The sequence below is a fragment of the Ranitomeya imitator genome, chromosome 4, assembly GCF_032444005.1.
Source record: "Ranitomeya imitator isolate aRanImi1 chromosome 4, aRanImi1.pri, whole genome shotgun sequence".
NCBI lineage: Eukaryota > Metazoa > Chordata > Amphibia > Anura > Dendrobatidae > Ranitomeya > Ranitomeya imitator.
In genome coordinates this window covers 398,177,910-398,191,657 of record NC_091285.1, presented here as the reverse complement: position 1 = coordinate 398,191,657, position 13,748 = coordinate 398,177,910, and the positions used below count along the sequence as shown (strand labels likewise).

The 13,748-nt window shown below is 43.5% G+C and overlaps 1 protein-coding gene across 3 annotated transcripts in view; it reads left to right on the top strand.

The window, feature by feature from the left end:
• Nucleotides 1-13,748, top strand: part of FBH1 (F-box DNA helicase 1) — a 194,405-nt gene that overhangs the window by 112,650 nt on the left and 68,007 nt on the right. For all 3 annotated transcript variants that reach the window (XM_069765329.1, XM_069765328.1, XM_069765326.1), the window contains one exon: nt 813-1,035. In XM_069765329.1, the coding sequence (XP_069621430.1) occupies nt 813-1,035 (223 nt within the window). The remainder of the gene's footprint in view (nt 1-812; nt 1,036-13,748) is intronic.

Here is a 13,748-nt window from a genome sequence, read left to right as displayed (position 1 = left end):
AAAAAACTTTCTTTGCAAAAGTGTTTTTGTAACATTCCCCAAAACAGGATTCGGTTAAAACCATTTACTATAATTAGGCAAACCATAACAGAGTAGTCCTTTGTGGTCTTTTAAAAAGACAAGCACTGCTGGAACATTAACCTGATTTAGTCCAGAGTAACTTTACCTGCCGCATCATAGTGAATGGTTCTGTTGGGGGTTTTGTCTAAAATACTAATTTTTGCAGACTTTCACAGAAACTTCAGTGTAGGAACACAAGTTAGAACACAGGATGCATGTGAACCAAGCCTTAGAAACAATCCAAAATGTTATGTGCTCCAAAATCGTTCCAATAAAACCCTCTGTCTGTCATCTGTCAATAAAAATATAGGGGGGAGTCCACATTGCTGGTAGCAAAAAACTGTGGAAAACGCGACATGGCTCCCCTTACAAAGAAGAAAAAAAAGTCATTTGCCACTCCTATCATGGGATGACATCCCAGGGTGTAATCTATAATATTACAGATAAGCATTTGCTACTGAACAGAATCTAAACAAAATTTAATTTTCTCTTAGAGCAAATATGAATTTTTATTTACATTCTATTTAATTCATATAATGCTCTCCCTAAATAAATAAATAGGTTTTGTAAATTTCATTGGGAAAAAAGGAAAATAATAAGATCCCAACCAAAAAAAAAATGTTAATTTGAAAAATTTGGCCTTAACAGGAGGGGGTTAAACATGCTGATGAAAATATTAATATATTTGTAAAGGTAAGCGTGTGATTTTGTTTTCTTTTTTTTTTTTTTTTAATGTGTACATATATATACAGGTATCAGCAAAGGAAGAAGCTGAACCCTTCGAAGCTTACTTCATATACAGTAAACTTTGTCCTTCCGGAAGGAGAAGCAGGATTTATTAACGCCAAACTTGTTGTTAAAACACTGGAGAATTTTCTTGCTTCTGCCGATGAAGCAATTGAAAGAGACCATGTTCCTATATGGTATAAAAATAACCGTGGAGAAAGGGAATTGGTGACATTACTAAAACAACAGGTACCAATGAGAGATGAAGAATGTGTAAAATCTACTGTTAATTTGTAGGGGCGAGTTGCATTTATTTTGGTCGATAGCTTGTGGTAGTTGTGCGTAGCTGAAGACCTATAGGCCCTAGGGCACCATTTTGGCGATAGATAGATAGATCTGTCTATCAAGACCAATATAAAGGGTGGGCCATTTATATGTATACGCCTGGGTGGGCCATGTTTATGGATACAAATAAATAAAATGGGAATAGTTGTTTATATCAGCTACCTGTTTGTGGCACATTAGTATATGGGAGGGGGAAAACTTTTCAAGATTGATGGCGGCCATTTTGAAGTCGGCCATTTTTTAATGCTGCTTTATAAATAGCCCACCCCAGTGTATCCATATAAATGGCCCACCCTGTACTAATAATGACACATACATGGGAACATTACCACCACACCATGACCAGGCCACATATTACCATCACATAGTGATTGAATAATACCACCATACTGATTTTATTAATAAAAATCACTTCACGAATATTACTTCTATACAATGACTGTATAGTGGATCAGTAGGCTAATACATATTTTATTATACATGACTAAGAAACAATTATAAATGACAAATGAGACCCCATTTGTATAGTATTTGATTTGCAAATTCACAAATTTGTAAACCGTGCACATTGCTGGTCTTACGTATGATGTATTATGTCACCGAACTGCCCCTGCGCATGTTTTGCGTTTTGTAAACCATCTCTTTTTCAGGAAAAGCGACCCCCTGAACATGTGGTGTGACCTAATGCATCATGTGTATGTGGGGCCAGCAATGTGCGCTGCTTATATGATATTTGGGCCTTTGCTGATTGATTTACTGTATGACTAATGATTTGAAATGCATGATTGTGTTTATTTGCTCAGATCTTTCTAACCCTTTTCAGTCTGTGGTTGTTTCTTAATCATAGTTTTATTTTTTAATTATTCCACGGTTGCATGATTTTGTTGATTATTTTTTTTTTTAAAGTTAAGAGTTGCTAATTGTGATTTTTCATATCTATATGAGCGGCATTTTATGTTTGGTATGTATGTTTGGTTCATTATAATAACGTGCCATGGAAGTCATCTTATCATAACATCACGGTATTGCAGCATAGCCTAAAACTCAGTCTCCTATGATGCCAAGTTATAGGTCGTTTTTCACTGGAGCACCATCTTGGCACTCACGGAGCATTCAGCAGGCATGGCAACTTATCATGGAGGGGAGAGCAATAAGCTTTAAGAACTGTTCTCCCCAGGCCGAGCAATTAAAACACCTCTGTCAGGGATTGACAGAAACATTTAAGGGGTTAATCGCAGTGGCAGAGCTCAGCTCTACTCACTTCTGTTATTGGCAAATTCTTTTTGTAGCAGTGTATAATGAGGCTCAGCTCCTGAGCCCGCAGCAGATACAGGTGACCAGTATGCCCATTGTCAGGAAGTGGTTAAACACAATAGGTCAGATTTCCTAATCCTGCCTATTTTCGCACTATGAAAAAACATAGACTAGATGTCCTAAAAATGTGAAAACATTTGAAACATATATTGACTCTCTTCGTTTACTTTCTTTTCGAATATTTTTGCATCAAAAAGCTGCTATGTGCTAGCTATACATTTGGACTATTTTACAAATCCACTTATCCACACATAAAAGTAGTGAAGTGGAAAGTGTCTAAACCCCTCAAATTAATGTGGACACTAGAATTCTGACTCCATTTGATTCTGGTGCGTTTTTAGTCTTTAAATATGCCCCATGGTCTGTAGAGTGTAGGAGGGGATAGTCAGGCTGGTTTCACATTTGTGGTTGTGTCCGCAGCTTTTCTGACACATACATCCGCATGCATCTTGATTTCCTATCTTTAACATTGTAGACGCAGGTGCATGCTTACGCATGCTTACGCATGCGTTTTTTCGCAGTGTGCGGCGGGCACGGCTAACGCACCATGTTAGCATTTTTTGGCGACAAATTTCTGCCGCCACACGCATGTGGACGTTTGCGGAAGGAGTGCGTCAAAACAATGCATAACAGTCTATAGGAATGCAAGTACATGCTTTCGCTTGCGTTTGCACAAGGGTCTATATACAGAAATCCCAAGAGCCACGCCCATTGGGCGTGGCTTGTCAATGAAATTCTCCTTGAAAATTTTTTTGTATAAATCATTTTTATTGGTCACAGCAGTAAAGAATAAAGGTAAACCGTACAAACTTATAAATCAGTGCAATGATAGGCAATAATTTTAAGTCAAACAAGAAGAGCATAGTTACATTTATCTCTTGCGATATAGTTTTCTGATTAATAATGCTCTTGACTATCCTGAAATTATGAATTATTAACATTAAAGAACTACCGGGATAGTTGGTAACAATTCTTAGATTCCTTTGTAAATATTTAAAATATAATATGTGTAATCAAAACTGGATATGAGGAGGACAAACATAGAAAGTAAGATAGAGGGAAGAAAAGAGGGTAGAAAGAAGAAGAAGAGAAGGGTAATTGAGGGGGTGAGGAATTCAGGGAAGGAGTGTGGCTACCCCCGTAGCCCAGCGGACAGGATACATGCCGAGAAACGGCCCGAAGGCATACGATAATAAGCTACATAGTGTGTCGGGTTCTGGAAACCCAGAGATCCAGTTCAGGAGTTTCCCTGAAAGCGATCCAAGGGGCCCATATGTTGTAGGTTTTCTCTACGTTACCTGGTGACTGGTGGTTTATCAACTGCTCCATTCTATAGATGCTATTAAGTTCTGCCACAAATTCTGTACGGGTAGGAAATTTTTCTTGTTTCCAAAACCTAGGGATTAGATTTCTGACTGCGGTAAGAAAGTGTCTGAGGATACCCCTCTTGAACCTAGATATTGATAGGTCGCATAAAGACAGCAATGCAAGACCTGCTGAAGGTTGGATCTGTGTGATAGACAACTTATTATGAAGTTCAAAGACGGCCAACCACAGATCCTTTACGGGGGGGCAATCCCACCAGATATGCATGTAAGAGCCTATTTCCTTTAAACATCTCCAGCAAGTGTCAGGGGTCGTGGGGAACACCGCATGCACCATGGCGGGGCATCTATACCATCTTGCTAGAATCTTATAGCTCCTCTCCTGTGATACCGCGCATAAAGACGATCTGGAAGAGAAGAGAAGAATTTTTCCCCTGTCTTCAGATGACAAGAGCCTTCCCAGATCGCCCTCCCATTTCGAGAAAAACAATGGCCAACCCTGCAGTGGAGCCCTCCTCTCTTGGAAAATTTTATATAGCAGCGAGACAGTATGATCCGGGGGATTTGCTGATGTACAAAGCATCTCAAAGGGAGTTAGCGGCCTGTAGATATTGGTTTGTTTAGAAATGACAGTAAAAAGACTCGCACATCCAAACTAGTGTGAATAGGTGCATACCAGGAGCAGCTACCTCCATACATAAATATACAAAAAAGGTTGCACTCTATCGTGCAAAAGCATGTCTAATATGAAATATGAATAGCAAAATGGCTTTTGAACATTAGGAAAATATTTAAGAGACGCTTTGCAAAGCGTTTCTTAAATATTTTCCTAATGTTCAAAAGCCATTTTGCTATTCATATTTCATATATTTCATATTAGACATGCTTTTGCACGATAGAGTGCAACCTTTTTTGTATATTTGGTTTGTCTAGAGATTGAGTGGATATAACTTTTTAGTTGTTCATAGAAGAACCAATCGGTAGAGTGAGATTCTTCCTCCGGGAATAATTCCCGAAGGGACTTCATCCCAGTTTCTTTTAAGTAATCATGGATGATGGGTTTGGAGTCTTTTCTCTTATTTAGAAATGTCTCTCTATTCAGCCCTGCTGGAAAAGCAGAGTTGTCATAAATTGGAATTAAGGGGCCTGGGAGAGTTGTGATCTGAAGGTCTTTGTTCCGGTTTTTAATGAGCAGCAATATGTTTCGCGTGAGGAAAGGTATGTATGTGCCCGATCCTAGCCCCCTGCCTCCTGTCCAAAGAACAACTTGGGGGTCACATCCGTTAAGATCGTTTTCCAGGTTTACCCACTTTTTGTTGTTTTTACTGTGATAAAGGTCTAGGATACAGGTTCCTATTGATGCATAACTATAAATTGCGAGATCCGGGAGACCCAATCCACCTGTCGGTTTAGATCTACTTAATGTTGTATATGAAATACGTGCCCGATTATGAGACCAAATAAAACGAGTAATTATTTGTTTAAGGCGGGAAAAGAAGGAAGCTGGTAGGTATAGGGGGATTGTTTGGAAAAAATATAAGAGGCGAGGTAAGAGGTCCATCTTAACTGCATTGATCCTACCCAGCCAGGACAATTGGAGCTTGTGCCATCTCTCCAAGTCTGAGTTTGTTTTTTGTAGGGTTGGTGTAAGGTTGGTTTCAAACAGTTTAGAAGTTTTGCTTGTTATTTTAATACCTAAATAAGTAAGGGAATCAAAGCACCATTTAAATGGAAAGGACCTCCTTAATTGATCCACCAAGGGGAGTTGGAGTGAAATGTTTAGGATTTCGGATTTATGGGAATTCATTTTGAAGTTACTTAGGTGGCCGAATTTATGTAGCTCCGAAATGATATTTGGTAGGCTCGTAGAGGGGGATGTAATGTATAGCAGGATGTCATCTGCAAAAAGCGCTAGCTTATGTTCTTCAGAACGTAATTTTATACCATTAATTGATGGGTTGTTTCTCAGGGCCACAGCTAGATGCTCCATTGTTAGAATATATAAGAGGGGAGAGAGAGGGCACCCCTGCCTTGTACCATTCCTGATCGGGAACAATTCCGATAATGTGCCGTTTACCTTGACCTGGGCACTAGGACAAGAAAATAGGGCGGAGATCCTACGCAGCATGTTTTCTTTTAGGCCAATTTCCTCTAGGGTCTGGGAAATAAATTCCCAATGGACCCGGTCAAAGGCCTTTTCCGCATCTATTGACATGATACACAGGGGGTCCCCCTCTCTGCCCGCTCTGTCAATTAGAGAAATGGTTCGGATTGTGTTGTCCCTTGCCTCTCGCCCTGGGACGAAGCCCACCTGGTCCTGGTTTATTAGTTTTGGTAGAAGAGGGCATAATCTATTGGCTAACATTTTTGCATATATTTTGATATCCAGATTTATTAAAGAGATCGGGTGGTAATTTTCGCACATAGAAGAGTCCTTGCCAGGCTTAGGAAGAACTGTTATGTGAGCGATGAGTGCCTGTGTAGGGAAAGAGCCCCCAAGAGAGACAAAATTACAAGCCTTCAGAAGTATTGGACTAAGCAGTGAATTGAACGACTTGTAGAAGCCTGCCGAGAACCCATCAGGGCCCGGGCTCTTGCCCTGTTTCAGGGCGCTAATGGTTTCAGACACCTCCTCCACTGAGAATTCCTTTTCAAGATCTAGTAGATCGCCTTCTGGCAGAGAGGGTAGTTTATGTTCCTGTAAATATGATTTGATTTTGTTGCGGAGAGAATGTAGTGGAGCCTCTTTATAGTGACCCGCTATGTTGTATAGAGATTTATAGTATTCGCTAAAGTTGGAAAGAATATCTTTGGTGTTAAACACTTTCTTCCCCTCTTTGCTTTTAATAAAAGGAATGTAGGTATTGGGATTACGTTGATTAAGGGCTCTGGCCAAGAGTCTACCACTTTTATTGCCTAGCTGGTAAAAGCGGCTCTTGAGTCTTTCTCTGAGGCATTTAGATTTTTGGTCTATTAAAGATAGCAGTTTTTGTCTGGCCGAGGAGAGCCTAGCAAATGTGCTGGCCTCAAGGTCTCGTTTGTGTTTGTTTTCTAATTGGTGGATTTGTTCTGTTAAGCTAAGTATTTCTGCCGCTCTTACTTTTTTTAACCTAGCACCATGAGAGATGAGGACGCCTCTTACTACACTTTTCAAAGCCTCCCATTTTACAGTGGGGGACGTGGTGTCTTCTTCGTGGTCAGTCAGGAAATCTGTAATTGTTTGATCAATCTTGGATTTACATATGGGATCCTGTAACAGATTTTCATTCAGACGCCACGAGAAGCCTGGTCTCGAGGCGGAATGAAGTGAGATTGTTAGGTAAATAGGAGCGTGATCTGACCACAGTATCGACCCCACATCCGCCTTTACCTGCATGTCGAGTAACTTATGTGAAACGAAAAAATAGTCTATTCTACTATAAGTGTTGTGTATTTGTGAGAAGAAGCTGAAGTCCTTAGTTGTTGGATTAAGAACCCTCCAGACATCTACCAGTCTCATGTTGCGCAGCTGGGATCTTATTTTTTTAATAGAAGATGCAGGATATGAGGACTTACCCAAAGAGACATCCACCGCAGGGTTCATAGGAATATTAAAGTCGCCCCCAAGTATCACAGGAGAGGAACCAGCAAACTCCTCGAGACGTCTTTTGCATTCGGCTCCAAACTTCTGTTGCCCTTGGTTTGGAAAATATACATTCGCAATTACAAGTTTATGTGCTGCCCATGTGATGAGTAGGAAGATATATCTGCCGTTTTTGTCAATTTGTGAGTCTAAGATCTCAGGCATAAAGGATTTGTGGAAGGCTATTGAGACGCCTTTTGACTTTGAAAATGGATTCGGGCTATGATACCATTTGGGATAATTTTTCGTGATACAGTTTGGAACCACACCAGTTTTGAAATGTGTCTCTTGGAGCAGTAGCACAGAGACCCTCTGTTTGTGACTCTCAAATAGGACCCGACGTCTTTTTTCTGGTATATTTAGCCCCTTAACGTTGAAGGAGCAAAATTTAATTTCATCCATTATCAAATATCCCCACGCCAACCCGCAACACCATGAGCCCCGTCCGCCAGAACCCGCGACAGCTAAGGGTAGTAGGGAAGAAACAATAGGAGGGAAGGGAAAAAGGTGGGGTAAAGAAGAAATAATAGAGCATGGAAAACATAAAAGAAGGTGCGTTAGGATTGACGCACCAGGTTAGACTATGCATCTGTGTAGTTAGGGCAAAAGAATGGAGAAGAAGAAGTCTCCTCCCTTCCCTTCGCCCGTGCACCTTAGGTGGATAAGGGAAGCCAAGGGAGATACCGAACCCCCCAACCCCCCCGAACTTGATATGTCCCATAAATGAGGATTTGCAAACATGTAATGTCTGATTGAATAGGATAATAGTCCTTGCACCGGCGAGACGTCCCGCATGCCATCAGAGAACACACAAAAAAAAAAAAAAAAAGGGGGGGGGAATAAATTCACCGATGACAGACAAGACGCCACGCACTCGGGTGCTCAAAAAAAAAAAATTAGGATCAAACCTCTAAGGCGAGCCCATGGCGAGACAAACCGCCCCGCCAGGAGACTCAGCCCAATAACAATAAGTGATCATGGGACCACTCAGCTGCAGCAAAGTATCTGGGCATATTGCAACAATGGATAGAAACTAATTGAAACTAAGAAGAAGATGGAACAAATGAAGAGAGGAGAACTTCATGGGGGATCTGAGGAGCCTTCGTTAGTATGACGATTCTTGGAACGGGGAACCTTAAGCCACCTCGGAGGAGCATCTGGAAGTGTCGGAGCCTGAGGCCAATCTGGAAGATTTATTAATGGGAGTTCAAATGTTCCTAAGAAGTTAGCCAGGTCCCCAATCCGGCGAAAGTATGCACTTTTGCCACCTTTGAATGCTGTTAGTTGAAATGGGAACCCCCATCTGTAAGGGATATCTCTTTCCTTGAGAACTTCCAGCAAGGGTTTCAGAGCTTTGCGCAGAAATAGGGTGCGCCTGGATAGGTCTGATAGAAGTAGAATTGGTTGGGATTCAAACTGGAGGGATCCCTTTTTCCTACAGGCCATCATGATGGCCTCCTTAATTCTGAAATAATGCACCCTCCAGATGACGTCTCTAGGGCGCGCCTCAGACGTGGGTTTAGGACCAAGGGATCTATGGATCCTGTCAAACTCGATGGTGTTGTCCTCGTGGTCGCCGAGAATGTCCAGAAATATTCTCTGAACTGTACGGTCTAGGTCCCGAGGACTGACAGATTCTGGGAGGCCACGTAAACGGATATTGTTGCGCCTATTGCGATTCTCCAGATCCTCAAGGCCAGATGACATTTCCTCCAGTTTCATGGTGTGGTCCATTAAAATTTCTCTGTGCGCCTGAAGTTCCTGTGAAATATCTTCTTGTGTCTTTTCCACATCTTCTATACGCGATGTGAATTCTGTCTGTAAGTTATACATCTCCTTTTTGTATGAGTTCTCAAGCCTACACGCAAAACTTTCCAGGTCCGTTTTAGTTGGAAGAGCTTTAATGTATTTACTCAGTTCAGCTATATACACGCAATTGGGGGTGCACGCTAGCGTCCCATAAGCAAAGCGTCACAGAAGATAAGCGTCGTGACACCGCAGTTATTCCATGGCACAGAACTAACATCCATCTTCTCTCTTCACACAGGTATTAACTCCCTCTGCTTGCTGTCTCCTGTTTTGCAATCAAATGGTGCAACTTCCTACCTCTGATAGCTGTCCCATCTGCTGCAATAGACTCTAATGGTATTAACTCCCTCTGCTTGCTGTCTCCTGTTTTGCAATCAAATGGTGCAACTTCCTACCTCTGATAGCTGTCCCATCTGCTGCAATAGACTCTAATGGTATTAACTCCCTCTGCTTGCTGTCTCCTGTTTTGCAATCAAATGGTGCAACTTCCTACCTCTGATGGCTGTCCCATCTGCTGCAATAGACTCTAATGGTATTAACTCCCTCTGCTTGCTGTCTCCTGTTTTGCAATCAAATGGTGCAACTTCCTACCTCTGATAGCTGTCCCATCTGCTGCAATAGACTCTAATGGTATTAACTCCCTCTGCTTGCTGTCTCCTGTTTTGCAATCAAATGGTGCAACTTCCTACCTCTGATAGCTGTCCCATCTGCTGCAATAGACTCTAATGGTATTAACTCCCTCCTCTGCTTGCTGTCTGTCATCTGCTGCTTTACCATCTAGAAACATAATTTAATGTGTTTGCTAATTCATTGGTATAATTTATCTGTTGCATTGCACTTAAAACTTACTGTCCACTTACTATCCATGACTGGGATCAGTGTAGATCTTATCTGGTGGAAGGTGTGAAAGTAGATTTTACCAGGCTGAGTGTCTTTGATCATCTTTTCAAAGACAAAAAAAAAAACCCTGGTGTGCTAGCCAGCTGCCAAATTATCCTCAACCAGTTCCCACAATCCATCTCTTCTGGGCTATAAATTTAGAACCTTCCTTAGGGGTGCACGCTAGCGTCCCATAAGCAAAGCGTCACAGAAGATAAGCGTCGTGACACCGCAGTTATTCCATGGCAGTTAGTCAGGGCAGGAGTCAGGTAACCCACACTCTGTTCTCCCTTCTATCCATGTGCATTATTCCTATCCTCCTATGCTCACCTTGCAATCCACATTCACCGCCCAATCCCCCCTCCATCACGACTCATATACATCAGCTCCTCTCTCCTTCCCTCTCCCATGTACAGCTCCCATGCACTTCTCACCTTCCTGAAAAACCTCAGTCCATCTTACCCTAACAGACTGCATAAAAAAACTTCATACAATCCCAAAAGCTACTTGCTTTTTATCTTCCTACTCCTGCTGATATCAGGAGACATCTCCCCAAACCCCGGTCCACCATCCACCAACCTCAACCCCTACCCTACCTCACATCGAAACCTTACTAATCTTACTAATATTAATTGCACTCCTTCATCCCCTCCTTCTTTTATTTGTGCCCTTTGGAATCCACGGTCTGTATGTAACAAGCTTCCTTTCCTACACAATTACTTTCTGAAAAACTCTCTGAATTTGCTGGCCCTCACGGAAACCTGGATTCAGGATTCTGACACTGTCTCTCCTGCTGCCATTACCCATGGTGGCTTACAATTCTCCCATTCCCCGAGACCAACAAACAGACCTGGTGGTGGAGTTGGCATACTCCTGTCCCCACAATGCACTTTCCAGGTCATCCCCTCCGTTCCATCACTCTCATTCCCTTCTTTTGAGGTCCACACCATCAGGCTCTTTCGCCCCCTCTCCCTCAGAGTAGCGGTCATATACCGGCCCCCAGGCTCACCCACCCGCTTCCTGGACCATTTCTCTGCCTGGCTGCCGCACTTCATGTCCTCAGAACTACCAACCCTTATCCTGGGAGACTTCAACATCCCCATTAACAGCCCCTCTTCCACATCTGCATCCCAGCTTCTGTCACTAACCACTTCTCTCGGCCTCTCACAGCTCTCAACCTCTGAGACACACAAGGACGGTAACACCCTGGACCTGGTTTTTGCCCGGCTCTGCTCAATCTCCTACATAGATAACTCACCGCTTCCCCTCTCTGACCACAACATTCTCTCCTTCACACTCACATATCCTCGCTCACCCCAGCACCCTCCTACACACCATTCAGTCAGAAATCTACAAGCCATTAACCCTCTTACACTTTCAGACTCCCTACGCTTATCATTGTCCCCAATCTCTTCCTTTTCCTGTCCTGATCTGGCGGTACATCACTTCAATGACACTCTTAGAAGCACCCTTGACCAAGTAGCTCCCCTCACCCTCAGGACCTCCAAACACAGAATAAAACAGCCCTGGCTCACATCGCAAACCCGATTTCTCCAGCGATCCTCTAGGTGTGCTGAACGCTTATGGAGGAAAACACGCACACCAGAAGACTTCATACACTTCAAATTTATGTTAAGGACCTATAACTTTGCCCTTCACTTCGCTAAACAGACCTACTTTACCACTCTGATCTCCTCACTATCCAACAACCCCAAAAAACTTTTTGACACCTTTCACTCCCTCCTCAGGCCAAAAGCACAAGCCCCTATCACAGACATTTGTGCTGGTGACCTGGCCTCCCACTTTATAGAGAAAATAGACAATATCCGTCAGGAAATCCGCTCCCAACAACTAAGTTCAGTGACTCCCATCCCTCCCCTCATTGCCCCTGGCTCACTCTCCACATTCGATCCCATCACAGAAGAAGAAGTCTCCAAGCTCCTCTCCTCTTCTCGTCCGACTACATGCACTACCGACCCCATTCCCTCACATCTCCTCCAGTCTCTCTCTCCAGTTGTCACAAGTCACCTAACTACAATCTTTAATCTCTCCCTCTCCTCTGGCATTTTCCCCTCCTCCTTCAAACACTCTATCATTACTCCATTACTAAAGAAACCCACCCTCGACCCATCCTGCACAAACAACTACAGACCGGTCTCCAATCTCCCCTTCATCTCTAAACTCTTGGAGCGCCTGATATACTCCCGCCTTACCCGTTACCTCTCCACTCACTCCCTCCTAGACCCTTCACAGTCCGGTTTCCGCCCCCTACATTCGACAGAAACTGCACTCATCAAAGTAACCAATGACCTTCTGACAGCAAAACGTAATGGTGACCACTCTCTGCTCATTCTTCTCGACCTTTCTGCAGCTTTTGACACTGTTGACCACCCTCTCCTGCTCTCTAGGCTCCAGTCACTAGGCATTAAGGACACTGCTCTCTCTTGGTTCTCCTCCTATCTTTCCGACCGCTCCTTCAGTGTTATGTTCTCTGGCTCCACTTCATCTCCTCTTCCTCTCACTGTTGGGGTACCTCAGGGCTCAGTCCTTGGCCCCCTTCTGTTCTCTCTCTACACGGCCCCAATTGGACAGACCATCAGCAGATTTGGCTTTCAGTACCATCTTTATGCCGACGACACACAACTATATACGTCATCCCCTGACCTTACCCCCGCTGTACTACAGAATGCCACTGACTGTCTGTCCGCAGTCTCCAACATCATGTCCGCTCTCTATCTGAAACTCAACCTCTCCAAAACTGAACTTCTTCTGCTCCCACCATCTACTAACCTCCCTAAATCTGACATTTCCCTCTCCGTGGGTGGCACCATAATAACACCCCGGCAGCAGGCGCGCTGTCTGGGTGTTATGTTTGACTCCGATCTCTCCTTCACCTCCCATATACAATCTCTTGCCCGCTCGTGCCGCTTACACCTAAAGAACATCTCTAGAATCCGCCCTTTTCTCACCATGGAGACAGCTAAAACCCTCACTGTTGCCCTGATCCACTCCCGCCTGGACTACTGTAACGCTCTATTAATTGGCCTCCCCCTCACTCGACTTTCCCCTCTCCAGTCCATCCTTAATGCAGCAGCCAGGGTCGTCCATCTGGCTAATCGTTACTCGGACGCGTCCGCTCTTCGCCAGTCGTTACACTGGCTGCCCATTCATTACAGGATACAATTCAAAGTACTTGTTCTCACCCACAAAGCTCTCCACAGTGCGGCACCCCCTTACATCTCCTCCCTCATTTCTGTCTATCAGCCTAACAGACCACTGCGCTCTGCAAATGACTTTCGGCTAACCTCTGCACTAATCCGTACCTCCCACTCCCGACTCCAAGACTTCTCCCGTGCTGCGCCAATCCTCTGGAATGCTCTACCCCAAGATATTAGGACCATCCATAATTTGCATAGTTTTAGGCGCTCGCTCAAAACACATTTGTTCAGAGCGGCCTATCACGTTCCCTAATCAAAGTTATGTTATGTTTGTGTGTGTGTAGCCCATTCACTATCCCCATCTATTCCCCAACCCCTGAAGATGGCTGGACCATGATTGTAAATACATCATTGTAAATACACACCTGTACTTTGTATCTCCCCCACCTCATTGTAGATTGTAAGCTCTCACGAGCAGGGTCGTCTTATTTTGCTTTAATTATTGTATTG